Below are 27227 nucleotides of genomic sequence, written 5' to 3'. Positions count from 1 at the left end.
CTCCCAATCTCAAGCTTGAGAGCTTAAGAACATTGCTAATTTTCTATTTCCCTCATTCTTTATACCATTGTTAATTGGAATTCACCTGAAAGAAAGAATTATTACTACTTCCCCACTTATTTACTTATTCAAGATTTTATTTTGTATCAGTATGAACTTTCAGATATTTATTTGTTCAAAGAGTTAGATTCCATTATGTAGTTGACTGCTCCATTTGTCATCCCTTGGGTTCAAATTCTGGTGCTCTGTCTCCCTCCTGGCATGTGTATAATTGATGCAAAATGGTCCTAAAGTCAGAGGCAGCCTTTGTTTTACATTAGTTACTATTTCAACTGGTTCTCCATGCCAAAGGCACTGGACTTTCTCTAATATCTTAATATAATATCCTGCCAATTAATCTGGATTTAATGATTAAATTTTTAGTTATAAAAAGTTTGTTATTCATGTGAGGTTTTGCCAGGTTTTTGAGGAAATCAAATGAGTCCTTGACAAAGTATAGGGGTTCATTAAATGCTAAATTGTTGATTGTGGTTATTGCTCTGATCTCTCAGGAACAGTATCATTATAAATAGGACAACTCAGAAATATGCAAGCAGAAAAAAGATTTTTCTGAATTTCATTCAGAAAAAAATTCCTCATTTACATAGAAAGTCACTCAGTCATGTTTAACTCTTTGACACCCTATGGACTGTAGCCTGCCAGGCTCCTTTGTCCATGGAATTCTCCAGGCAAGAATACTGGAGTGTCTAGCTATTCCCTTCTCTAGGGGATCTTCTCGACCCAAGGATCAAACCCAGGTCTCCTGCACTGCAGGCAGATTCTTTACCATCTGAGCCTATATATACATATAATTTTGCTTTTAAGTGTTACATCTTTGAAGACATCTTCAAACATGTCTTCTTTAAAGGTTACTCCCCTCTCCCCTAAACTAACTCTATCACTAATCAAGTTACTCTTTTCATTGTTACCTTTGTGGAGAAGGATTAAGGAGGGTGATTTTTGTCCTTGTTGCTTTCCTGAACATTTAAAGTTTTTATACAATGAACACATTTTTTTTTTCTATTATAATAAATTGTCATTTAAAAGATTTTATAATGTACCCTTAAGCCCTGCTTGAAATAAAGTAGAAATCTCACTTTGTTGAAGAGACAGGATACCTTTCCTATTCTGTTCCTTGTATTAAAATACTCAGTTGTTTTCCCCTTGGGCACACACACTTGTTTATTTACACATCAGAATGGTGTTAGGGAGATTATTTTGTTAGCTTGTAACATACACACAATTGGATTCATCATTCTCCTTTTAAAAGTACCACCAGGAAAATGTGATCTGTTCAAATTTCCCCAATACAGTAAAGAATTTTAATTTACTTATGTTTTGGCTTTGAGAAACAGGATTGCTTAAACAAACTCCCTCCAGACCATGGAATGCTGTGGGCCAAGTATTGGATTAAATTCAACAAGCGCATTTCCTTACCTAACTGTAACTGTATAGGCATATTAGCACTGCTTTAATACAGTATTTGCTCAACAAGTTCTGTTACTATCTTGAATGGAGTTTTAACCTAGATGGGTTTAATTCAGAAAACTCTTTCTACAGAAATAAACCTCGAAAGCATTGTTATTCAAGAAAACCTTTGAGATACAGCTGCCCAGGCTGAATTCCAGGTGAGATGGAACGAACTAAGTGGCTTTAAGCAGTGTCCCTGATGGTTCAGGAAACGCTGGAGGGGTAAGGGAGGCCCTGGCACTGGGGAGGTTCCCCCCAGGGACCCAAATCCCATGGCCTCACAACTTCTGGTCGCTGAGCTGATCCAAGTCCCCAGAGCAATTATTTGCATAGAATATCCCTCTGGTTAAAATCTCCAGGCTGTTTGCTTATTTAATGAAACTGAATGACCCTGTCCTGGGAGAAGGCTGGTAGGACAGAGAAGGTGGGGATGGTAGTGGTGATGGAGACACCTCTCATGGGAAAGATTCTGATCTTTGACATATTGATTATTTTGAACTGAAAACATTTGAGAAACAGCAGGTGAAAGAAGGGCTCTGACCTCCTGCTTCCCACCTAAAAGCAAGTTATCAATTTCCAGTGATAAAGTGCCCTCTCCATACGAAGCAGAGAATATTCTTATTGCCTGAGACAGAGTCAACACCGAGATGGATCCTCACAAACAAACCTTAACTAAAACTACTGTTATCTTCCATTCGTTTCCCTCATAGATTGATCTTCTTGCAATTCACTGCCCCTAGAAGCATAAATTTCTTTCCCTTTGTCCTGTTTCCATACTCTTTCACTCTTCATTAAAAATGGTATATAAACTCTCAGGCCTAACCACTTCTTCGGGGTTTTCATTTTATTTCTGTGAGGCTGCCTCATATGGATATAAAATAAACCTTTATCTCCTCCTAATATGTTTTTTATTTGGGGGGGGGGTGGTGGTGTCAGTTTAATTTGCATTGTCCCAGGGACAGAACACAAGAGGGTGTGGAAAAGGATTTTTCCCTCTCCTTACAACATCTTTTTTTTTTCTTACAGCATCTATTGACTCTCCTTTATCCACTTGAGTAAAACTTGCTCACAGAGCCCCTGCAGCTCAGGGAAATTCGAGCTCTTTTCATTGTAAAAGTAAAAAGAAGAAAGCTCCATCTGTTAGTTTTTGGGGGGAGCTTAAGATTTAGACTGGTGTTTAATGAGTAAATTAACCTTGTTTGGGATGATGAGCCCCTTTGAGAATCTGATGGAAGCTACAGACTCTCTTCCCAGAAGAACCCACTCGTGTATAATGAGGGTGGGTGGTCCCTCCTTACTGCATTCAAAGGCATTTCTTGCTAATTTATGGGAGATGATCAGGGAACACTCCCCAGGGTGCTGTGGGCTTGGGAGGAGGACTCTAGCTGACACCTCATGTCTGGGTCCATGGCTCCTCATATGTTGGTGCAGGCCTCAACCAGTAGTTCTTTAGAAACTTGAGATGTCCCTACAGTAGCTAAGGAGTGGTTATCAGTCCTTTTCAAATGATCTCTTATCTAAACAACATTTTTTTAAAAAAACTGAATTGTTGTGAGCACTCCTCCCAGTAGATAAAAGAGCAGAAATTGTAACTTCATCTTGCTTGCCCACTCCAAGATGTCTTGGGCAAGTGTCCTAGTCTCTGTGTTTCTCAGTTCTCTCATTTGTAAAATTGGGGTAACAATAGTATCATCAAATAGCATTGTTGGGAGGATCAGATCGGCTAATATGTGTAAAACTAAAAACTGTCCCTGGTACCTGGTAAGTGTTGTCTAAATAGCATTGATTTGATGGTCAATGGACTCAATGATTTCTAAGGTTCTTTCCTGCTCTAAAAATCAGAAAAGCTACCTCTGTATATTAATCTACTACCCTGTTGGCATACTTTGTTTCACTTAATTCCCTATATAATCCTGAGTTGGATTAGATTGCCTTGTTAGAAGAGAAGAGGCTGAAGTTGAATAATTTGCCTAAGATTACACAGCGGTTGGTTCAGTCTCAAAGATGACACAGCCAATCTATCAGGGAAAAGAATCTGAAAAGAAATACACATACATATATAACTGAATCACTGTGCTGTACACCTTAAACTAACATGATACTGTAAATCAACTATGCGCTGTGTGCTAAGTCGCTTCAGTTGTGTCTGACTCTTTGTGACCCTATGGACTGTAGCCCACCAGGCTCCTCTGTCCATGGGATTCTCCAGGGAAAAATACTGGAGTGGCTTGTCATTCCTTTCTCCAGGGGTTCTTCCCGACCCAGGGATTAAACCCACATCTCCTGCGTCTCCTGCATTGGCAGGTAGACTTTTTACAATTGAGTCACTGGGGTAAAAGGAACAAATAATTCAGTCTAGAAATGCCTACATACTGGATGATTCTGACTATACCACATTCCTCAAAAGGCAAAATAATGGAGATAATAAAACACTGGTGGTTGTCACTGGAGGCAGAGGAGCAAGGGATGAACAGGCAGAGCTCAGAATGTTTTTAAGGCAGTGAAACTATTCTGTATAACACTATCAGGATAAACATATACTTTAATACATTTGTCCAAACCCATAAAATGTACAATATCAAGAGTGCACTCTAAGGAAAACTGCGGATTTGTGGTGATGATAGTGGGTTAATGTTGGCTCCTCCTTGGTAACAAATGTACCATTCTGGTGAGTGATGTTGATAAAGGGGGAAGCTATGCATATAAAGAGTTAAAGGATTTATGAGAAATTTCTGTACCTTCTTCTCAATTGTTATGGGCCTAAAACTACTCTAAAATATAAAATCTTAAAAAAAAAAAAAAGACACATCCAGAATGCTATGTCATTTAGCCCTAATCTCCTTAAATCACAGACTGTGAGAAGTTATTTTCAACATAGAGAATAAGGGGTTAGAACTTGAAGAAAAAAGAAAGCTTACATATAAGTTAGGAAAGAGCAAGGAATTCAAAGTGTATAAAATGAGTGTACAGTGGACAGTAGAAGAAGAAATCTACATACATGACCAACAAATCTGTGATAAATGCCCAGCTTCACTGGCTATCAGCAAATTCAAATTACAATGACAGTGGGAGGGCTTCCCTGGTGGTCCAGTGGTTAAGAATTCACTTTTCAATGCAAGGGACACTGGGTGGATCTCTGGTCCAGGAAGATTCCACATGCCATGGGGCAACTGAGCCCATGCTAGAGCCCGTGATCTGCAAAAAGAGAAGCCATGGCAAAGAGAAGCCCACAGACCACAATCAGAGAAAGCCTGTGTGCAGCAACAAAGACCCACCACCGTAAAACAAATAAATAAATAAATCTTTAAAAATAATGACATTGAGAAACTATTGGATAAACCATTTGAAGTGCTGGTGACGACCGAGGGAAATGTGACTTGTCTCTACTAAATCTCTCACTAGCTTTTAACTTCTGATTGGTGTAAAGTTCCATGCTATTATTATTTCTGATTCTTTGTATGTATATTAATTAAGCTGTGTTAGGTAGCAAGGAATTGTAGAGGACGAAAAGCTTTATCTACCTTCTTAGTTTCTGTAGCTGCATTTTCAAATTAAACTGGCAAAAGACTGATTAACAGGAGGAAAAAGCACACACATTTTCTTTGATGTTAATTTAAATTTTTATGTGTACACAAAGGACTTTATAGAATAAAAGTAAGGACCCCAAGGGGTGCTTAGACCTGGAGGCATGTATGTCATTTTAACAAAGAGTGATAAACTGTGGAGATGCAACGAGATAAAGGAAAGGGGTTTAAGTTAGGCTTCTAGAGGTAGTAAATACATGGGAGAAAGCAGTGAGAGATAAGGGTTATTTAGTAGGACTTGTTTATGCAGACTTATCACCTCCATCTCTAGTAATAAAGGTGATTCTTCCCTCTTGGTCCGGGAGAGGGGTACACCTTCACAAACAGAAACTTCTGCCCTGTTTTTAGGTAGATAGAGGGAGGCTAGAGAGCTTTTCCTACAGCTGCCGCTTCTCAACTGCCTTCAGTTCAAAATAATCCTTATGCCAAAGTGAAATATGTTAGAGTGTATTCTCCAGATTCTTCCCAGAACATAGCATCTGTCTAAAAATAGCATAAATACCTTGATTGCTCCCTTAAAGAGACGTGGAAAAGGAAGCAATCCCAAGGTTGGATTGATAGCTTCCCATGTGCTTCAAGGCTCCAGGCTCATTCCAGCTCTGCTCCTCCATCAGTGTGTTAGCAATGGTCTTCACCGGGATAAGGCTGCACCAGCTCCAAATATCACAGCCTGAGTAACAAGGAGAGTAGCAGGGAGTTTAAACCAGTCCCTGTAGATGTCTCCCTGCCTTTCCTTGGTCAGGGCTGTGCCACACTACACCCCGTTTAGTAACTGACCAAAGCACCCTGGATGATCATGCCTGGCCATGACTCTTCCCCTGGGAGGGACCATACTATAGGCCTCTGTTTTGAGGACATCCACAATGACTGTCACAATAGAAGATCTGTATTTTCCCTCTATGGAAGTTTAGGATTATCAATTCTCCCTGGTGTTCTGGGTGGAAATAGATAACTCTAAACCTTGTGTTCTTTAATTCAGCTTTGGCTAGAATATTTGGTTGAAGCAGAAGTATTCAATAAAAGAAACCTGAGTGAATGGGAATCCATTAACCTTTAAAATTTTTTCAGTTGTTTCTTTCTATGCCCTGCTGTGTGTGCATGCTCAGTCATGTTTGACTCTTTGTGACCCCACGGACTGGATGTAGCCCACCAGGCTCTTCTGTCCATGAAATTTTGCAGCCAAGAAAACTGGAGTGGGTTGCCATTTCCTTCTCCACTTTATTTCTTTATTTCTACATCTTCATTTAATTAAATACTGTTTGTCCTAGAATGATTTTCTAATTTTCCTATATTTTCTTCTATTTTCCATTTCCCCATTCTTCTTACCCTGATATTTCCTTAACTTTATCTTCCACTCCACCTACTGAACTTGCAAAAAAAAATTAGGCTATTTTTTTGGTCTCTGATAATTATTCTCAACTCACAAATGCAGAGTTTTCTCTACTATTTCTGATGATACCCAACCATAGAAATGTGTGTGTAAATAATTCTTTACCTGATTATGTCTGGCTGGTTCATTTGGTTTAGACCCTCTCACAAAGGCAATTTTCCTCCATCTATTCATATTGAAGAGTCAGGTGCTGAGAAGCTGGCTGTTCGTGCGTGAAGGAGGCTGTGGCTGGTATCCCCAACAAGAGTGGTCCTGGCAGGAAGCCAGTTCTTTCACTTCACATGTCAGCACATGGAGGTTTTTCCTCCAAAGAAGCACCCTCAGAGGGAGTGGCCCCGGGCAGTGACAGCCTGCCTGCCAGAATTCTAGAATGTACTGGACAGACAGGCCATCCAGTTACTCCTTTGAGGAAGGGCTTGTTGCTCCCAGCTGTCAGTTCCTTCAGGGTCTGTCTCAGTTGTAGGGAGCCCTTTACCTCAGGAGCAGCAGCCCTCCAATGCTGACCAGGGAGACAATCTGCTATCTGTGACTGGACTTGAACTTGAGCAGCAGGCCAGGCCTACTCACCATGAAGAGAACAGCCTGGCAGGGAGCTTCTGGGTCCTTCAAAGTCCTAGGTTTAACTCTGTTGAAAGTGACCACTGTCTCCTTGGGGACTTGGTAAATACTGAGTTCTCCCTTGCAAAACTTGTAGTAGCAGTCATAGCAGACATTGTTGATGCTACATTCCTTCAGGGCTCATATCTGCCCCTCTGTGGCCCCTACAGCAAGTGCCTGTGGCCACTGGAGCTTGTGCAACATGGGCAAGAATGTGTGGAGCAGCCCTCGTTCAGAGGCGCAGGCGTGGGGCCATGAATCAGCCTTCTGGCTCATCAAACAGTCAACTGGGAGGGTCCCAGCAGGACTGAGCCCCTGATGCCTCCTGCTACCCTGCAGGTGCTTCTGGGGATCACCGCCCAGATATACTGCTGTCCTTTTAATCCTTATTTCAGAGTCTGTGTTTGGGGGAGCCCAAACTCAGTCACAGTGAGTCAGTAGCTATTCAATGGGCACCCAGTTAGATGCCCTGCATAACTGGCTTGATGCTGGTCATGGGCGTCTATTCTGATTGGCTGTCGGTTGTGGGCATCCATTCTGAACGACTGTTGCTGGAATCAGGGCTCTGTGCTTCGTGTGTTGGGTATCCTATCACCTCTGCTCTGTGGAATGGCCACATATCACCAGGAAGCTGCTTGTCTCACCTCATTTCACAGAAGGGGAAACTGAGGTTCCAAACGTTGCTTGAGGTCACAGAGCTAAGAAATTGAGAGTCTGTATTGAAATTCCACCTTCTATTTCCAGGGTCCATTTTTGTTCTTGTTTTTTTAAACCTTTTAGCTGCACTGTTTGTGGGATCTTATTCCCAGACCAGGAATTGAAAATGGGTCCCCTGCAGTGGAAGCGTGGAGTCTTAGTCACTGGAAGTCCCCGTGCCCTCTGTTCTTAATATGGAAGTCTGCTTCGCCTGTCCAGAAACAGAGGAAAAGTGATCCAGAAACAATATTCCATGAATATTAATGGTGTTCCCAAGACTCATTTATGAGTTATTTTTGATACACAAACGAAAAAAAAAAATCATCATCATTTGAAGGAGAAAAAAATCCCAAATTTAAAAGTAGAAGGTGGGAGAAGGAAATGGCAGCCCACTCCAGTGTTCTTGCCTGGAGAATCCCAGGGATGGGGGAGCCTGGTGGGCTGCCATCTATGGGGTGACAGAGTCGGACACGACTGAGGCGACTTAGCAGCAGCAGCAGTGCCTAGCTCAGCAATGTGTTAGAGAATTTTTGCATTATCCAGGTAAAAGAATAATATGACATCAGGAATGTTCTTCGTTGGCCACATTTGGTGACTCGGTGTGTAGTTCAGAAAATAAAGATGGAATCTTTGTCAGTCCTCTTTGGTTTACAATAAAAAATGTAGTGTGAGACACCAAAAAAATAAATAAATAAAAGTAGAAGATGGGACACAAAGTATGTTAACAGTTCAGTGGGACAAAAGAAAGTCATATTGGATTAGAAGGCAAGGGGGATTCAAGGGCCATTTTGGAAATTATTGTTTTCCCAGGATTTGATCTTCCATGGCTGTTTTTAGCCCAGGTTGGATTGCTGTGTGATAGAAAAGTCTAGTAAATGGAGTGAACAGGAGTCAAGAACAAGTCTTCGTGACATCCTGGCGGTAGGAAGAGAGGCAAGTCAGTTTCCCTCATTTCTCATCCATTAGTAGATTTTATGGAGGTTCAAATGAGTTGCAATTTCTTGGAGAGCTTTGAGACATAACACTACAGATGTTAATAGTCTACAACCTTGGATGCTTTTAATCTAAGTCTTGGGGAGCAGAATAAGTGGGATACAATTGTGTCACCCTGACATGTGTGCATACAAATGAAGATCAGCATTCCAGATCTTCTTGGTGCTTGATCTCTTCCCAAAATATTTGTTAAAGAGGCCTTTCAAATTTGAAAGCTCATCAAAATAACCCACTCATCTTTGGAACATAAATGCACTTGCAATTTGGTTTCTATGAAATTATTTAAGAAACGGCTGTGTGACTATTTCTGAAACAACATAAAAGAAGAAATACAGACAGTCGGTAAACTCTTTAGATGTTAAAGTGTATTTTTTTCCCCTCTTTAACCAGACTCTGATTGAGAGAAAATAAACTTCAAATATAAACACTGTCGAAATCAGAAAACTGTACACATGAGCTGCTGAAAACTGGGTTTAAACCCAATTTTCACCCTCTTTTTGAACTCCTGACCACTGAAGAAGGAAAGAGAGTGAAGCTGTAGGACACAGTGTGCAGAGAGCCACACAGCCTCCCACGGACCCCGCGGAACACACTCGTGTGTCTTAATGGTAGGTTATTTCGGGGGTAATTTTCCATTCATTTAATAAATATTTACTGAAGAACCTATTTAGTGTCACTTACCCCTCTGAAGGAAGAAGTTAAATACTAATAAAATGCTCCAGGTGTAATTTATCTTTGGCATGAAAACCATCACTACTAATGAAAGATAAAAGATGACATTCTAGAAGCTTATAAAAATGGGATACTGAAACAACAAAGTTGATAATTAACATAAATTTTATTTCTAAGTATTCAGAACTTATCTAATTTCCCATATCATCTTGTGGAACAAGGGCTGTCTGCAGTAGCAGTTTCACAGGCGGGTGGAGGCCAGCACCACACAACCTAATTTAAAATAATCAAGTCCAGATGCCATTGCCAAAAAAGAGGTTTGCACCATTCACCGCTGTGACCTGGATCATATTTCAAAAGTGTCAAATCAAAGCTGTCCCACCAAAGCCTGATTTCTTAATGAATTCCTTATGTGTTTCATCTCTTGAATACAAAAAGTAGGGTATCCATTGGGGAGTAAAATTCAAATTTACAAAAACAAAACCAGTGGGTGTGATTCATTGTGAAGCACACCCCTCACAGATGATCCCCTCACTGTAGAGCTATTTACTGCTTCATTAAGATGCTTTTATTTAAAAAGCCACATCTGAGAGGCATCATAATATTCACAGAGAAAAGGGACTATGAGCTGAAGGGAATCTCATTTAAGTCTCAACATTAATATCTTTAAAAAATGCTGACATTCTGTCATGTTAATCCAGTGTTATTAACAGCAAAAATTTTTTTTTAATTTTAACATTTCTATATCTTAAATACTTGACCTTTTTCTTGAAGAAAGATTCAAGCTAAGAGGGTGTTTTTGAGTCCTTACTTACTATGTTGTCTGAATACTGAAGAGTAAGTTTTCTTCCTTTTGGAAAAGAAAAGAATAATTGCTCCTTGAGGTGAAAAAATATATATATATATATCATAGTGTCATCTAGCTTTTAGAAAATAGCAGTCTTCTACCTCAGACTACAGGCTACCAATTCACTGTGGTCTTTTCTCAGAAAGATGAAGCCTAAAAGCTCTGAGAAGTACTTGTCCAAGAATTCAGGGAAATGGGGCTCTGGCTTATATACGCCTCCAGGACACTGAAATTAAAGTATGAAAACTTCATTTATTCATTCATTCAACCAATAATGATTACAGAATGCCCACTCTATACCAAGGCCCAGCAGTAGCTCTTGTAGCCATCAATTCAAGCGGTTCATTCTGCTTTCCATTTGCAAAATCTTTAATAGCATTTTCAGTTCCAGAACAAGAAAGTGTAGGCTCACTTATCCCTCATCCTCCTCACTGTCAAACAATCAAATAGCTTGGAAATAATCCAACAGTCAAGAATAAAGGATTCTATAAAAAAAAAAAAAAGAATAGGATTCTGAAAGCTGGAAAGAAGAGGTTGACTAGTTAGAGAACTCAGGACTGATGATGTGGTGAGTTCCTTTATCTCTCATATGCCTCATATGGGGCCAGAGAGACCTGAAACCTGGAGACACTAATGTACTGCTGCTGCTGCTGCTTCTAAGACACTTCAGTTGTGTCTGACTCTGTGCGACCCCATAGATGGCACCCCACTAGGCTCCCTGGTCCCTGGGATTCTCCAGGCAAGAATACTGGAGTGGGTTGCCATTTCCTTCTCCAATGCATGAAAGTGAAAAGTGAAAGTGAAGTTGCTCAGTCATGTCTGACTCTTAGCGACCCCATGGACTGTAGCCTGACACCAGGCTCGGCCGTGCATGGGAGTTTCCAGGTAAGAGTACTGGAGTGAGTTGCCATTGCCTTCTCCGACACTAATGTACATAGACATGCAAACAAACAAAGGCACTGGCCAAAGAATCAGAAAGGAGAAACCCAACAGAGTCAAAATGGGGTGGAGGGTGCTACTCCTACTTCACAAGGGGCATATGAGAGGTCTCCAATTGCCCTCAAAGCCACACTGGACTGACCAACACCCCTTCCTCTGGGTACTGGTGAGTAGGCTGATCCACTGCAGGCAGCATCAGCACAGCCTAGCATGGCTCTGCTTTCCACCCAATGGCATGAGAAGATCCAGGCCCAGTGGCTTCAGTCTCTCTACCTCCCTTGGCTGAAGGTGGCCTTTCACCTCTTTGTGACCCAGGAAAGCAACTTCCACCCCTTCAGGCAGCACCTGCAGGGACTGAGCAAGAGCCACATAAATGCCAAAAGAATGAAGCAGACCAGAATAGAACGTCAAGGGCTCTGAAAACTAAATGGTCACTGGAACTATAGCCTACAAAAATAGGCTAGAACCTAGACATTAAACTTAAAAAGGGTGAATGTCTAATAAAATAGATTTAAAGAGCACTTAAAAGTCTCCTAATATAATAACCAAAATTTCTAGGATACAATAAAATTTCACTCATCATACCGAGAACCAGGAAACCAACACTTTTAATGAGGAAAAAAACCTCCAATATTGAAATGAGAAAAAAATGCCAATAATGAAATATTTGACAAGGATTTTAAAAGTTATAATACGAATGCTTCAATAAACAAATATGAATTCTCTTAAAACAAATGAAAAAATAGAAAATCTCAGTAAAAAATAGAAACTACAAAAGACAGCCATATGAAAATTACAGAACTGAAAAATATAATAGCCAATATGAAAAAAAAAAACCCTCAAAGGGTAAGCTCAGTAGAAGAGTAGAGAGGACAGTGGCTAGAATCTGTGAACCTTAAGGTAGGTCAATTGAGTTCATACAGTATTAATAAAACAAAAAAGAGACTGAAAAAAATGAACAGTGCCTCAGGGATCTGTGAAACAGATATGGAACTAAATATCTAATGAAAAACTAAAAACAAAAAAATTAATTAATTAAAAAAATCTTAAAAACAATCATAGAGGAATGGTGTATTAACTCCACAGGAAGACCAAATTAATGACTTGATTTCTCATCTGAAACCATCAAGCCAGAACTTAGTAGCACAATACTTTGCAAGAGACAAAAGGGAAAAACTAACAATGAATTCTATATCTGGCAGTTCATAGTATTTGATAGAACTATGAGAGAGAAAATCAACAGGAACACAGAAGACCATCAGCCTAGTGGATCTAACTGACATTTATAGAACACTGCACCCAACAATAGCAGAATACTCATTCTATTCATGTGCTCATAGAACATTCATCATGACAACCATGTCCTTCCTAGGTCAAACAACAAACTATACTGAATTTAAAAGAATTGAAATCATACAGTGTATGTTTTCTGTCCACAAGAAAATCAAATAAAAAGTCAACAACTGAAAGACAACAGAGAAATTTCCAAATACTTGGAAATTAAAACACTTTTAAATAATCCATAAGTCAAACAGGAAGTTTCAAAATAAATTTTGAAATAAAAATTAAAAATTGTATAAATGAAATAAAAATACAACATATCAAAGTTTGTATGGTTTATTTAAAGAAGGGCTGAGAGGGGAGATTTATAGCACTAAATCTTTACGTTAGAAAAAGACAATATATCAATAATCTGAGTTTCTAGCTCAAGAGACTGGAAAAAGAAAAGAAGAAAACAACAACAAAAAGAAAACAGAAGGAACAAAACAAACAAAAGGCAGAAGTCAATGAAAATAAAAGCAAGAGAGAAAATTAATGAAACAAAAATTCATTTGTCAAAAAAATCAATAAAATTGGCAAACTTCTTGACAAAGATAAAAAAAAAGAGATTATACAAATCACCAATGTCAACATGAAAGAAGGGTATCACAGCAGATCCTGCAGGCATTAAAATGATAACAAGTAAATACTACAAACAACTCAATCCTCATAAATTTGACAGCTTAGAAGACCAATTCCTTGAAAATCACATACTAGCAAAACTAAGCAAGATAAAACAGATATATGAATATCTGTTAAAGAAATAGAATTTGTAATACAGTTTCCTGAAAAAGAAATCCCCGGGTTTCAGATATTTTCAAATAGAGAATTTCTCCAAACATTTAAGGAATTAATACTAATTTTTATAAAATCTCTTTCGGTAAAAGAAGAGGAGAGAACACTTTCCAACTCATTTTATGATCAATTACAAGGTAAATATGCCCACTACTACTGCCACCATTTAATCTTGTTTTGGAGATCCTGGACAATGCTATAACAAAAGAAAAAGAAATAAAAAGTATAATCTACCTAGAAAAAACAAAATATTCAACAAATGATTCAGCAAGTTTTCCAGATAAACTTACAAAAATCAGTGCTTTCTCTACACCAGCAATAATTGACTAGAAAGATAATAAAAGTAAAATACAAATTACAATAACTAAAAGTAAAAAATATCCAAGACACCAAAAATCCCTCAATGGGAAAACTTAAAAACTCAAAGGAGATTGAAGATCTGAATAAATACAAAGACATCCCATTCTCTTAGACAGAACAATTCAATACTGTAAGATATTGATTCTTCCTAAATTAATCTATGAATGAAATGCAATATCAGACAATTCCACTTGGATATTTTGAAGAACTCAACTAAATTTACTTGAAAACATATATGAAGGAATAAAAACCTATGAATGGTGAATTCAATTTCAGAGAAAACAAAGGGTGAATGTGTCCTGTCAAATATTAAGGTAGGCTAAAAGACTATAATTTAATCAAGACAGTGAAATTGGCATGAGAACAGATGAAAACACCAAAGGAACATAATAACTTAAAGACTGACACTTGCTTGTATGAGACTTAATATAAGATAAAGTATAAAAATAAATTTAAGGGGAAAACAATAGATCGCTTAGTGACTGATTTGGGAAAACAATCTCACCATATGAAGAAGAATAAAAATGAAACTGGACTCCTACCTAATCCTGATACAGGGTTAGACTTCAGATGGATTAAAGACCTAAATATGAAAGATAAAGATCTGAAATCAGTAGAGAGCTAAGAATGTTGAAAAGTCCTTAACTACAGTTCAAAAGCACAAACGGTAAGGGAAAAAGAAATCAATAGCTTTCATTATATCAAAATGCAGGCAGCTAAGATATAGATGACAGTAATGCAACTGCATGAAATTATAAGGGTTTATTACTTGGTGTAAACTAAGAACTCCTAGAAGAATAAACAAGTGGAAGGTAGTAATTCAAATAGAGAAATGAGGAAAAGATATGTAGAGAATATTTTCAAGATAGGAGATCTTAATGAAGGCTGAAAATGAGGAAATGGGGCATAACATTATTTAGACAAATGCTTGGTTCTCTAGAAGAAATAAAGAGGAAAAGGTTTAAGAGGACTGCCTCTTGAGAGCGTGGCTGAAGGTGGAAACAGTTGGGGTAGAAATCCTTCAATATAATTTGATTTTTAAGTTTTAAAATAAAAAGAACTAATGTCAAATAGCCTCATCCATATCTTTCAAAAAGTTAAAGGAAATGTCTCACTTAGAGTAACCTAGTCAGTAATAATTATACTGAAAATGCTGCATAAGAACAAAAATTTTTAAATAATTTCAAAAATGATGGCAACATACTGTTTACAAAATAGAAGGATTTAACTAGGTAAGGATAAGTGTTTGACAAATAAAAAACAGGTCTAATAAATCTTATATAGCAATTAAATATATCATGTTTTAAAGACATTTCTGGGATATCACAAGAACACAAAAATACATTGAGCAGAGAAAATTAGATTGCAAATGAAATAGGTATGACATGCAAAAGTTAGAGTGTATAGAAATCAGTTCAGTTCAGTCGCTCAGTCATGTCCTACTCTTTGCAACCCCATGGACTGCAGCATGCCAGGCTTCCCTGTCCATCACCAACTCCCAGAGCTTGCTCAAACTCATGTCCATCACGTCGGTGATGCCATCCAACCATCTCATTCTCTGTCGTCCCCTTCTCCTCCTGCTTTCAATCTTTCCCAGCATCAGGGTCTTTTCCAAGGAGTCAATTCTTCACATCAGGTGGGCAAAGTATTGGCGTTTCAGCTTCAGCATCGGCCTTTCCAATGAATATTCAGGACTGGTTTCCTTTAGGATTGACTGGTTTGATCTTACAGTCTAAGGGACTCTCAAGAGTTTTCTCCAATACCACAGTTCAAAAGCATCAATTCTTTGGCACTCAGCTTTCTTTACAGTCCAAATGTCACATCCACACATGACTACTGGAAAAACCATAGCTTTGATTATAGAAGCTTTGATATACAAATACAAACCAAAAATCTTTGGGGTGGGGCAATAAAACAATGGTAATTTATTCTCTCAGAGTTCTGGAGGCCCGAGTCCAAAAGCAAGATGTTGGCAGGTCTGCACTTCCTCCAGAGGCCCTGGGGGGAGATCACTAACTTCTGGCAGCTGTTGGTCATCCCTAGTATTCCTTGGCCTGTAGCTGCATCACTCTGATCTCTGCTGCTGTCTTCATGTCTTCTGTCTCATCTCCCCTGTGTCTCTCTTCTGAAGATACTTATCATTGGACTTAGGTACCTCCCCCTCATGCTTTTTTTCCAAAATAATTTGAAGCATTAACAGATTCTTGGAATTAGGATACAGAAGTCTTTTTCAAAAATTAATTTTTAAAATTGAAGTTTAGTTGATTTACAATATAGTGTTAGTTTCAGGTGTACAGCACAGTGATTTGTAAACTAAATAAATATTTTATTTCTAAAGTACTTTATTGTTTCCAAAGCATTTTCCTTTTGAATTTGAATTAATATCAGCTGAACATCACTCCAGACACCTTACTCTGGAGATAAACATGTATCAGTGAGACGGGCACCTAAGATCCTTAGGATCCTTAGACACATATCACCAAGAGAGAGAGCACAATGAAAATGTGATCTTACATGAAAAGATGTGTGATTTGATGTACGGGCGCCTAGATGTTGGAATCCAAATACCTGGATTCTATCTAGATTCTACCTCTTTCTGGCTGTGTGATGATGGGCAAGTCACTGCACATGTCTGTATCTCAACTTTCTCAACCATAAAACATGAAGCCAATAATCCCCACCTCACAGGGTTTCCTTGAGGATGAAAAAGAGGTTAGAACAGAATCTGGTACATTGTAAGCCTTCAATTAAGGATCACTGTTTTCCTTGGTCTGATTTCTGACAACCAGAAGGCCTTTCTGACAACCAGAAGGCCAAGAAAGAGCCTTCTGGCCTTTTCAGGGTCTTTTCCCTGGTAAGCACAAGGAAAGAAGGAGGGGATGTTGTTGGGTCTGGGTTCTGTACACTCTAGTGGGATTTTGTCACATGTTTGATTTATTTATAATATTTATTTATTTTCAGCTGCTCTGGATCTTTGTTGCTTTGCATAGGCTTTCTCCAGTTGCAGTGAGAGGGAGCTACTCTAGTTACGGTGCACAGGCTTCTCAATGTGGTGGTTGCTCTTGTGGCAGAGTGCAGGCTCTAGGCATGTAGGCTCAGCTGCTGTGGCACGCAGACTCAGTAGTTGTGGTTCATGGGCTCTAGAGCGTGGGCTCAGTAATTGTGGCACATGGGCTTAGTTGCTCCGCAGCATGTGGAGTTTTTCTTGACCAGGGATCGAACCCTTGTCCCCTGTGTTGGCAGGCGGATTCTTATTCATTGTGCTACCAGGGAATTCCTTGTCAGATGTCTGAAGCAGAGATTCAGCCATCATTTGAGGAGGTGTTTTACTCCCCCAGGTCTCAGGCTGCTCCCTAAAGCTTCTGAGGATCCTGAGAAGTACCTCTCACTTCTTCTCAAGTTTTTTGTGAGTGGCTGAGGGAAGTATAGCAGACAGTTGAAGCAGAATATTTTAATTTCTTGTCTAGCTTTTACCCATCTTTCCACCCTGCTCTCTTTTTCGTTTTGTTAGACATGACGTTTTACTTTACCTCATTTTCCTAGTGCTCTGGCACTGCATGGTACTCATTTAGTTCTAGAATCACCCTGCGAGGTAGGCAAAACTCGTAAGACTGTGGCCATACTACTGATGAGAAAGCCAACTATCATAGAATAAAGCTATTTGTTCAGGGTTGTACATGGCTATGACTTTCCAAGTGATGCTAGTGGTAAAGAACCTGCCTGCCAACGCAGGAGACATAAGACACTCAGGTTCTATCCCAGGTCGGGAAGATCCCCTGGAGAAGGGCATGGCAATCCACTCCAGTATTCTTGCCTGGAGAATCCCATGGATAGATGAGCCTGGTGGGCTATGGTCCATAGGGTCGCAGAGCCGGACACGACTGAAGCGACTTAGCATGCATGCACATACGTGCCTGTGAGGAAGAGCCAATGCAATGAGTCTATACCAAGAGCTTACTGCTCTTGTCTTAGAATGTATTCACTCAATGTTTATTGTGTCAATGAGGACATGGTTGCACTGATACAAGGGGCAGGGGGGACAAAGATGAGTAAATATAGTTTTTTCCTGCAGACCTTCTAACCTAGCATGTTCAGAAGAGGTTTCCATTAACATAGCTGTGTGGAGCATTTGATGTCACCAAGCAGTTTGTACCCCAGACAATAAAGGTCTCTGTCAACATGTTTGAAGGCAGTATGATGCAGACACAACCACTCTGATTTTAAAATATGGTAACCTGAATCTTACAGTCTTCTGGAAGAGAAAAATTGCAAGAATGTCAAAGCAGATTTTGAACTAGAGAAAGATAGGAGACTTGTTCTACCAGACAGGAACACATATCAGAAATCAACAATAGTTGCAGTGTTCTGATGTTGGCCAAGATGAGACAAACATGCTCACACAGCAGCTATTGATCCATAGGAAGAAGTATTTGAAGGTTTGAATGCAGAGTTCCAAAGAATAGCAAGGAGAGATAAGAAAGCCTTCCTCAGCGATCAGTGCAAAGAAATAGAGGAAAACAACAGATTGGGAAAGACTAGAGATCTCTTCAAGAAAATTAGAGATACCAAGGGAACATTTCATGCAAAGATGGGCTCGATAAAGGACAGAAATGGTATGGACCTAACAGAAGCAGAAGATATTAAGAAGAGGTGGCAAGAATACACAGAAGAACTGTACAAAAAAGATCTTCATGACCCAGACAATCACGATGGTGTGATCACTCACCTAGAGCCAGACATCCTGGAATGTGAAGGCAAGTAGGCCTTAGAAAGCATCACTACGAACAAAGCTAGTGGAGGTGATGGAATTCCAGTTGAGCTATTTCAAATCCTCAAAGATGATGCTGTGAAAGTGCAGCACTCAATATGCCAGCAAATTTGGAAAACTCAGCAGTGGCCACAGAACTGGAAAAGGTCAGTTTTCATTCCAATCCCAAAGAAAGGCAATGCCAAAGAATGCTCAAACTACCACAAAACTGCACTCATCTCACACGCTAGTAAAGTAATGCTCAAAATTCTCCAAGCCAGGCTTCAGCAATATGTGAACCGTGAACTGCCAGATGTTCAAGCTGGTTTAGAAAAGGCAGAGGAACCAGAGATCAAATTGCAAATATCCACTGGATCATCGAAAAAGCAAGAGAGTTCCAGAAAAACATCTATTTCTGCTTTATTGACTATGCCAAAGCCTTTGACTGTGTGGATCACAATAAACTGTGGAAAATTCTTCAAGAGATGGGATTACCAGACCATCTGACCTGCCTCTTGAGAAACCTGTATGCAGGTCAGGAAGCAACAGTTAGAACTGGACATGGTGTTCGATGCATGAGACAAATGCTCAGGGCTGGGGCAATGGGATGACCCAGAGGGATGGGATGGGGAGGGAAGTGGGAGGGGGGTTCAGGATGGGGAACACATGTAAACCCATGGCTGATTCATGTCAATGTATGGCAAAAACTACTACAATATTGTAAAGTAATTAGCCCCCAACTAAAATAAATAAATTTATTAAAAAAAAAAAAAGATACTCCCAAAGCAATCACAAAAATGAAAAAAAAAAACAAAAAACTGGACATGGAACAACAGACTGGTTCCAAATAGGAAAAGGAGTATGTCAAGGCTGTATATTGTCACCCTGCTTATTTAACTTATATGCAGAGTACATCATGAGAAACGCTGGGCTGGAGGAAGCACAAGCTGGAATCAAGATTGCTGGGAGAAATATCAATAACCTCAGATATGCAGATGACACCACCCTTATGGCAGAAAGTGAAGAAGAACTAAACAGCCTCTTGATGAAAGTGGAAGAGGAGAGTGAAAATGTTGGCTTCAAGCTCAACATTCAGAAAACTAAGATCATGGCATCCGGTCCCATCACTTCATGGCAAATAGATAGGGAAACAGTGGAAACAGTGGCTGACTTTATTTTTTTGGGCTCCAAAATCACTGCAGATGGTGCTTGCAGCCATGAAATTAAAAGACGCTTACTCCTTGGAAGGAAAGTTATGACCAACCTAGATAGCATATTTAAAAGCAGAGACATTACTTTGCCAACAAAGGTCCGTCTAGTCAAGGCTATGGTTTTTCCAGCAGTCATGTATGGATGTGAGAGTTGGACGGTGAAGAAAGCTGAGCGCTGAAGAATTGATGCTTTTGAACTGTGGTGTTGGAGAAGACTCTTGAGAGTCCCTTGGACTGCAAGGAGATCCAACCAGTCCATCCTAAAGGAGATCGGTCCTGGGTGTTCATTGGAAGGACTGATGTTGAAGCTGAAACTCCAATACTTTGGCCACCTCATGCGAAGAGTTGACTCATTAGAAAAGATCCTAATGCTGGGAAGGATTGGGGGCAGGAGAAGGGGACGACAGAGGATGAGATGGCTGGATGGCATCACCGACTCGATGGGCATGGGTTTGAGTAGACTCCGGGAGTTGGTGATGGACAGGGAGGCCTTGTGTGCTGCGATTCATGGGGTTGCATAGAGTCGGAAACGACTGAGCGACTGAACTGAACCGAACTGGATAACTTTCTTGTAATTCTGGAGTGGGGACACCTCTTTTTAGCAAGGCAAAATTTCTAGGCCATATGGAAGAGACTTGGAAATATGACAGCATAAAAATCTGAAACAACTGTAAAGAGAAAAATAACACAAGAACAGCAAGAAAACAGAAAACTTGTCACATAGATACCTGATAAAACTATTTGCTGGTATTTATACAAAGAAAGATTTTGCAAACACCTGGGCTCAAGATTCCAGTTTTAGAAGTCCACATCATGGAAATTCCACAGAGACACATTGTTACACGTCTGAGGATGTTCAACATTGTTTGCCATAGGAGAAAAATAAGAAATTGAAATGTCTACAAAAAGAAAACTAGTTAAATAAATTGTGACACATTCAAACTACAGAATACTCTGCCCAAAGTAAATGGAATGAGGTGCCGTTACAGAAAAATTCCTACCTTAAGTCATAACAAGAACTATGCAGTTGTCCTGTGCTTTTAAAAATCCACTTGAATATAGGTATGCATGCAAATAGAAATCGTTTCCGGAGGATGTCCAACAAACTTTGAATAAGAGTTACCCCTGGGGAGTAGAATTGGGTGGAAGTAGGATTTTCAAGTTTTATTCTTCATGCCTTATTTTTTGGATGTTTAATTTGAACATATAATCACTTGTGTAATTTAAAAACTGTAAACAAGAAAGCAAGGTTCCTCATCCTCAGGGATGAAGAATAAGGACTTTGCATGTCCGTTTAAGCTGGGGAGTCAGACGAGTCAGGAGGCCACTCAGATACTAAGGGACAGGAAACAGATGTGGAACAACCACGGGCCACGAGCACTCACAAATCCCTTTATTGCTCAGCTCTAAGCAGAGACTGTGTGTCGAAAGCACAAGGTGAATGAGGGTTTCCTCTTCACTTGAATGAAAGAAATCAAGAATATGGAAGAGGCAGTTGTGACAGCCATACAGAATGATGTATCACCTGCAGGTCTGAGGCCCTGAAGCTGTCCTAACTCAGCTCAGCTCAGCAGCAGCAGCATCAGGATGCTCAGACACAGAGACATCTCTGATCATCCTGGCGAAGGATACAGGCCTGCCTGCATGAGGCAGCCTATTGGGAGGCCTGGCCTCCAGATCTCACTTACTAGTTCTGAGCTTGTGAGCTGAGGAAGGGCTGAGCTGCACATACAAGTCTTTCTTATCTGGAAGGAGCTGGGAAACCAAACAACATAGGATACTTGATCCGCCTTTCACTTTCGGTGCCATCAGTGACTGAAGAAACACACTGGGAGTTTGAACAGAGGGTCTCTCTCTTCAGCTCTAGTCGCCAGGATGGGTGGGGCACTCAGTTTCTCAGGTTTCTGTCAGTCCCTGTGCGGGAGATGAGGGGTGGGCCTGGAACTGCCTGCCAGATCTGGAGTCTCGACAGAACGTGTAGGAAGCTAGTTCTAAGCCATGCATGTGAATTAGGCGGCAGAAATACTTTTCTTGGAAATCTTCAATATTTGGAGTGGCTTCTGTAAACCAGTTGCAGGAAAAAAAAATCACAGACCTGGATGTTGTGTGAGTCCCAAGTCCTTCTGGAATGACTTCCTATTGGAACACGTAAGAGGGAAGATAGGCAAACTTTTTGCCAACTTGTCGCAGTTATTATCATTAATAACAACATATATTTTGTACTCAGTACACATCAAGTGCAATTTAAAGTATTTGCATGTATCGTCTTACCTAATTCTCACAATGGCTCTATGGGCTGCGGCACAATTACTCTATTTTACAGATGGAGAAACAAGGCACAGTCAGTTTAAGTCACTGTCCAGGTTCACACGGATGGCAGGTGGTGATGCTGGTCCTTCTAGGTGTCCAGACTCTGGGGCATCCTCTGCACTGTCCATGGAACCCTTGGCGGCCTCCTCAGATGTTGCAGTCTGCGGAATAAACGTGAGAGGAAAAGGGGGCCTCAGGTGATGCGCAGCACCGGGAGTGCCTCCAGGGAAATTCTCGGATGCCATTAAGCAGGGGAGAGATGGCTTGGGGTTTGGGGGGACAGAATCACTCGGAGGGTAAGCAGCAACAATCAGGGGAATGGAACCCAATCTTTGAAGTTTTCTGGCTTGTGCATTTTCATCAAAATAGGATACTGATTGGTGTGAGTCACATTCCCTGTGGGAAAAGTGTGCACAGGTAGTTCTTCCTCAGTGACAGAGGTCTCTCTGGAGCCAAAGAGAATTTTCCCCCTTGGCTTGGGAAACACTGTGGCAGCAGGAGGATTTAAGATAATTCAAATATGGTCCGTCAGCCCAACTCTATTTCATAAAGAACTTGTTCAGTGAGGAGTCGGGTCTTGTCCAAGGACTCATGGCTACTGAGCAGATAAGCTAGGACCAGACCTTGTTCTGCTTTCAAATTAGCCTTGGGCTGCCTCCTGCTCTATTTTGGCATACAGTCCTCTGGGGCTGAAACCTGCCACCCCATCCACGTGGTGGACTTCCAGATGTTCATCAGGGACAACAAAGATAAGAACCCATTTGCTGAAATGACTGGAAGAGTCAATTGATTAGTAATTATGTTCGTTATCACAGATTTGTACTTGGTTCAGTATTGCTGTTGTTCAGTCACCAGGTTGTGTCCGACTCTTTGTGACCCCATGGACTGCAGAACGCCAGGGTTCCCTGTCCTTCACTAACTCCTGGAGTTTGTTCAAACTCATGTCCCTTCAATCAGTGATGCCATCCAACCATCTCATCCTCTGTTGCCTACTTCTCCTGCCCTCAACCTTCCCCAGCATCAGGGTCTTTTCCAATGAATTGGCTTCGCATCAGATGGCCAAAGTATTTGAGCTTCAGCAACAGTCCTTCCTATGAATATTCAGGATTGATTTACTTTAGGATTGACTGGTTTGATCTCCTTGCTTCAATGGTTTCTAGTATATTCAGAGTTGTGCGTTCATCACCTCAATCCTATTTTAGAACATCTCCTGTGAAGGTCCCCTGTGCTGGTAAGTCTTCATCAGTCAATCTCAACCTCACCCCCAGTTGCAGACAACCACTAACTTTTTCTATTAGCTTTCTCTGGACATTGAGTATGCATAGAATTACATAATTTCATGGTCGTTTTCATCTGTTTTTTTCACTTACCAAAAAAACTTTTTTTGCGACTTCTTGTTACTGCTAACTTGTATTCCATTTTATGAATATACCACTTTGTTTATTCAATCATCAGCCGGCAGACATTTGGATTGATTTATGCCCATTATGAACAGCGCTTCCCAGGTGGTGCCAGTGGTAAAAAAAAAAAAAACCTGCCTGCCAATGCAGAAATGTCAGGGATGCAGGTTTGATCCCTGGGTTGGGAGAGAACGGCTACCCATCCAGTATTCTTGTCTGGAGAAGCCATGAACAGAGGAACCCGGCAGGCTGCAGTTCATAGGGTCACAAAGAGTTGGACATGACTGAAGCAACTGAGCATGCACACACGCATGGCAAATTTATGTTAAACTGAAGAAGCCACCAAACTGTTTTCCAAAATAGTTGTACCATTTTACCTTTCCACCAGCTATGCGTGGGGTTTCCAATTTTCCATATCTTGATGACATTAGGTATTATCTATCTGTTTGATTATAGTCATTCTAGTGAGCGTGTAATGGTATCTCATTGTAGTTTTAATTTGCATTCCTCTGATGACAAAAATGATCAAATATGTTTTCATGAGTTTAGATATTTGAATGTCTCTCTTGGTGAAATGTCCAGTCTTTCACCATTCTAAAATTATACTTTTTCATTTCTTATTTTGGAGTTGTGCTCTTTACATTCTTTATGGATACATATCTAAACTGGCAAATATTTTCTCACAGTCTGTGGCTTATCTTATGTCTTTCAAGCTGTCTTCTGAAGAGCAAATTAAACAAAAAAAATTAATGAAGCTTAATTTACTTATTTTTTTCTTTTATGGCTTATACTTTTGATATTATATCTATGTTTGCTTAACCAAAGATTTGAAGTATTTCCTTCTGTGCTTTTTCTTAGAAGTTTTGTAGTTTTATCTTTATATTTAGGCATATGGTCCATTTTTCCTCACCTGACTAGAAGTCTCACTTTCCCTGAGCTGGAGTCTCCTATAGACAACAAAAAGGGAGCAGTTGTGTATGGCTTCTTCCTCCTCTGGAGGCAACTGCTGAGTGGGAATCTGCTCCAAAAGCTTTCCATGCTGCTCACCTAGTCACTGCCTTTCTAAACAGAGGACCACTGACAGAGCACTTTAGAACCCTCTCACTGTTTCTCAAACAGCAATCTGCATCCTGCTTTAGATGTGAGATATTGTTTCCTCAACGTTTCGCTTGTTTTATACCATTTTTTTGTCTCTAACAGGTATTTTTCTGTGGTGTGTATCACTGGATTGTGGTCACTCTATGGCTTTAATTTAGGCTTGTTTTTGGTTCATGTGGATGTGTCTCAAGGATTGAAGTTAAATAATATGTGCTGCTCCATCTTTTTTTTCCAGGAACTTCCAATCATTTTTTAAAAGTAGCAATAAAAATCTAGATATTGCAATTTTGACTTTGAAAGGTTACAATCTTAATCCGCTTATAAAAAGAACAGGTCTTGTATTTTTGTAGTCCTAAGGGGCCAAGGCTTAAATCAGTATGAACCAATGAAATTTCTGATACTATATATTGAAGAAAGGCATTAAGGAATTAAACACCCCCGTTAACACACATACACACTCACACACACAGACTACCACCCTAGGTCTGCAGAATTTAAAATTAAGAGACCATTCTGTTGGAATATATTACATATGCAAATAGACTGATTATCAGGAATGTAGGTTTATTTAATTAAAAAACAAAACAGAACAGATTCATCCCCCAGAGTACTGTATCTTTTAAAGCAGCAGCAATCACAAGGCACATATGTACAAAATACCTCAAGCAAAATAGAAACTAAACATTAAAAAATATATGTTATCTAAAAAGATGTTGCGGACCATTTGTTAATATGAACATATACTATAAAAATGATATTTTCAATATAATTTTATTCCTTTCCCTTTAACAAGAGAAGGAATAATAATGTAATATCTATGCATTATCTTGTGGCACATATCACAAACATTTATATCACCCAACTTGGTCTGCTAAAGAGAAAAACAGATACCTAAAGCACGGATTAAAAATTTTATTTTCAGTGCTTTCACATCTTTTTCAGATATCTGGAATTCTTTAAGCTGAGAAGAAATAAAGGTCTCATTTTCTTTAGCTTAGAAAAAGCCCATGGTTATATGTCCCTAGGCAAACCCACTATACAAAAAAGAATACATTCAAGATATTCTAAAACATCAAGGACTTGATTTCTATTTTGGGATGATCACAGTAACCCTCTTCAGAAAACAGATTAGAACTCAACACAGAATAAATATAAAGGTCAATTATACTAAAATAAAATAGTATTTATGTAAATTATTGCTCACCTAGGAAGTATAATGACTGTTCTCTGGTTAGGGATGATAAGATTCAATGTTAGAAATGGTGCAACATCAGTATTTAGTGTATATAAAAATTCTAGGATCCAAATATAATGAAAAGTTTATAATAATCACACAAAAGTGTTTCTTTATATATTAGCCACCACTGAGCTTCACATGACAAAGTCTGAAAAAGATGTGGTTGGATTAGATCTTCAGTACATTTTGTATCATATATGCTGAAGTGCCTCTAAGCTTTACTGGTACAGACAATTTTGTCTAATAATTTAGACAAATAGTACTAAATAGCACAATTTAAGTGTCAGTTAGATGCTGTCATTAGCTTTTCCTTTAAAACAAAAAAATTAGATTTTGGGTTTTCAGATGTTTTCCTTTAAAAAGTCACCAGCATCCATCTCATGGTCACACAACACACTGACATCCACAACGTCTAGAGACACCTTATCGGGTAACTGCAAGGCACCCTCTGCTCGCTCGGCCGTGGTTCTGAGGCCTGAGTGTTGCGTGTTGAGTGGCCACCAACCCCCAGACTAAAGCAGCACAGTCTGGGTCACCTCACTGATCGTGGACGCAGCTTTCTCCAGGTCCTCTTCTGTTTGTTCCACTGTGACCACAACCCTAATGCTGAGAAACAATAAGGGATACAAAAGACAGTCAAATGAGAGTCTACACAAAAGGTCAGCGGCCATCTGTTTTTGTGCATAAAGCTCTTCTACTGGAACACAGCCTACTGTCCACAGCCACTTTCTCACTGCCCCGGCAGGGCTGAGCAGTTGTGGCAGGGACCTTGTGTCCTGCGAACTGCGAAGTATTGACTGCCACTTACAGGAGTGGCTGTTCCTCCCTGGACTACTAGTGATCTGGTCAAGGTAACCTTGCAGTGGGGCTCTGCTAGGGGTGACAGGAAACTCTATGCTTTAAATCTACCACGGTAAGCAGTACCAGGTTCAAAGCAGGAAGTCAACATTTCTCAAATTAATGAGTGTGCAGTTGTTCACAATTTTAATTCAGTAAGTCACACCAAGTTCTACAATATTTTGATGCAAGGCAAAGGTTTTCAAGTTTTCAAGAAACTAAAGATAAGAAACATCAGCCTGACAGCTCAGTGCTACCCCCGTGCCTCTTATTCCACTCTGCAAATATCTGCATCAGCCACTGGACACATACGTGCTGAGGTGCTGAGGTGGGCTGGGCCTGGAGTCCTGAGGGCACAAAATTAGGGTGGCCCCTGTCCTCATGAAACACAGGCTCACAACTCGGGATGGTGTGATTAGAACAGAGAGAGCAGGATCTTCAGGGTGCTTTCCAGCTGCTGCCAGAACAGTCTTCCAGAACCCAGCCTGGTGCTCTATGTCTGCATGGTGCTCTGACTCCGTGTGGGCTTCTGGGTCTTTCCCAGCCTGGTGCACCTATTGGTCTCCATAACACTGCATTCCCCGCTGGAAGGCCTCATGCCCACCCCAACTTGTCTGACACACTCAATTTTCCTGGTTTGACTTAAGCATCACCTGCTCTCAGAAGCCTGAGTCCCTCCCAGGCT

The 27227-nt window shown here is 40.1% G+C and overlaps 2 protein-coding genes across 8 annotated transcripts in view; both read right to left on the bottom strand.

Moving 5' to 3' along the window:
- The window catches only part of ROR2 (receptor tyrosine kinase like orphan receptor 2), a 275853-nt gene extending 269023 nt beyond the window's left edge, over positions 1-6830 (bottom strand). Inside the window, exons 1-2 of the mRNA XM_081523855.1 lie at positions 6589-6830; positions 5596-5763 (exon numbers count right to left, since the gene is read on the bottom strand). The gene's annotated coding sequence lies outside the window, so the exon portion shown is untranslated. The remainder of the gene's footprint in view (positions 1-5595; positions 5764-6588) is intronic.
- SPTLC1 (serine palmitoyltransferase long chain base subunit 1) overlaps positions 120-27227 on the bottom strand; it is an 88437-nt gene continuing 61329 nt past the window's right edge. For 2 of the 7 annotated variants that reach the window (XR_014063548.1, XR_014063582.1), the window contains 4 exons: positions 26128-26311; positions 21932-22131; positions 6589-7987; positions 5106-5763 (listed from right to left, as the gene is read on the bottom strand). Coding sequence is in view for 2 of the 7 variants with exons in the window: in XM_081524366.1 (XP_081380492.1) it covers positions 26218-26311 (94 nt within the window). In the remaining 5 variants the exon portion in view is untranslated. Of the gene's footprint in view, positions 288-4033; positions 4705-5105; positions 5764-6588; positions 7988-21032; positions 21797-21931; positions 22132-25015; positions 26312-27227 lie in introns of those variants that run through there. The other 5 variants (XM_081524366.1, XM_081524371.1, XR_014063560.1 and 2 more) reach the window with 4 other exon arrangements.

This window comes from Giraffa tippelskirchi, chromosome 1 (assembly GCF_054371585.1).
Source record: "Giraffa tippelskirchi isolate mGirTip1 chromosome 1, T2T-mGirTip1v1.2.pri, whole genome shotgun sequence".
NCBI classification, from domain to species: domain Eukaryota; kingdom Metazoa; phylum Chordata; class Mammalia; order Artiodactyla; family Giraffidae; genus Giraffa; species Giraffa tippelskirchi.
This window is presented reverse-complemented; position numbering and strand designations above follow the sequence as displayed.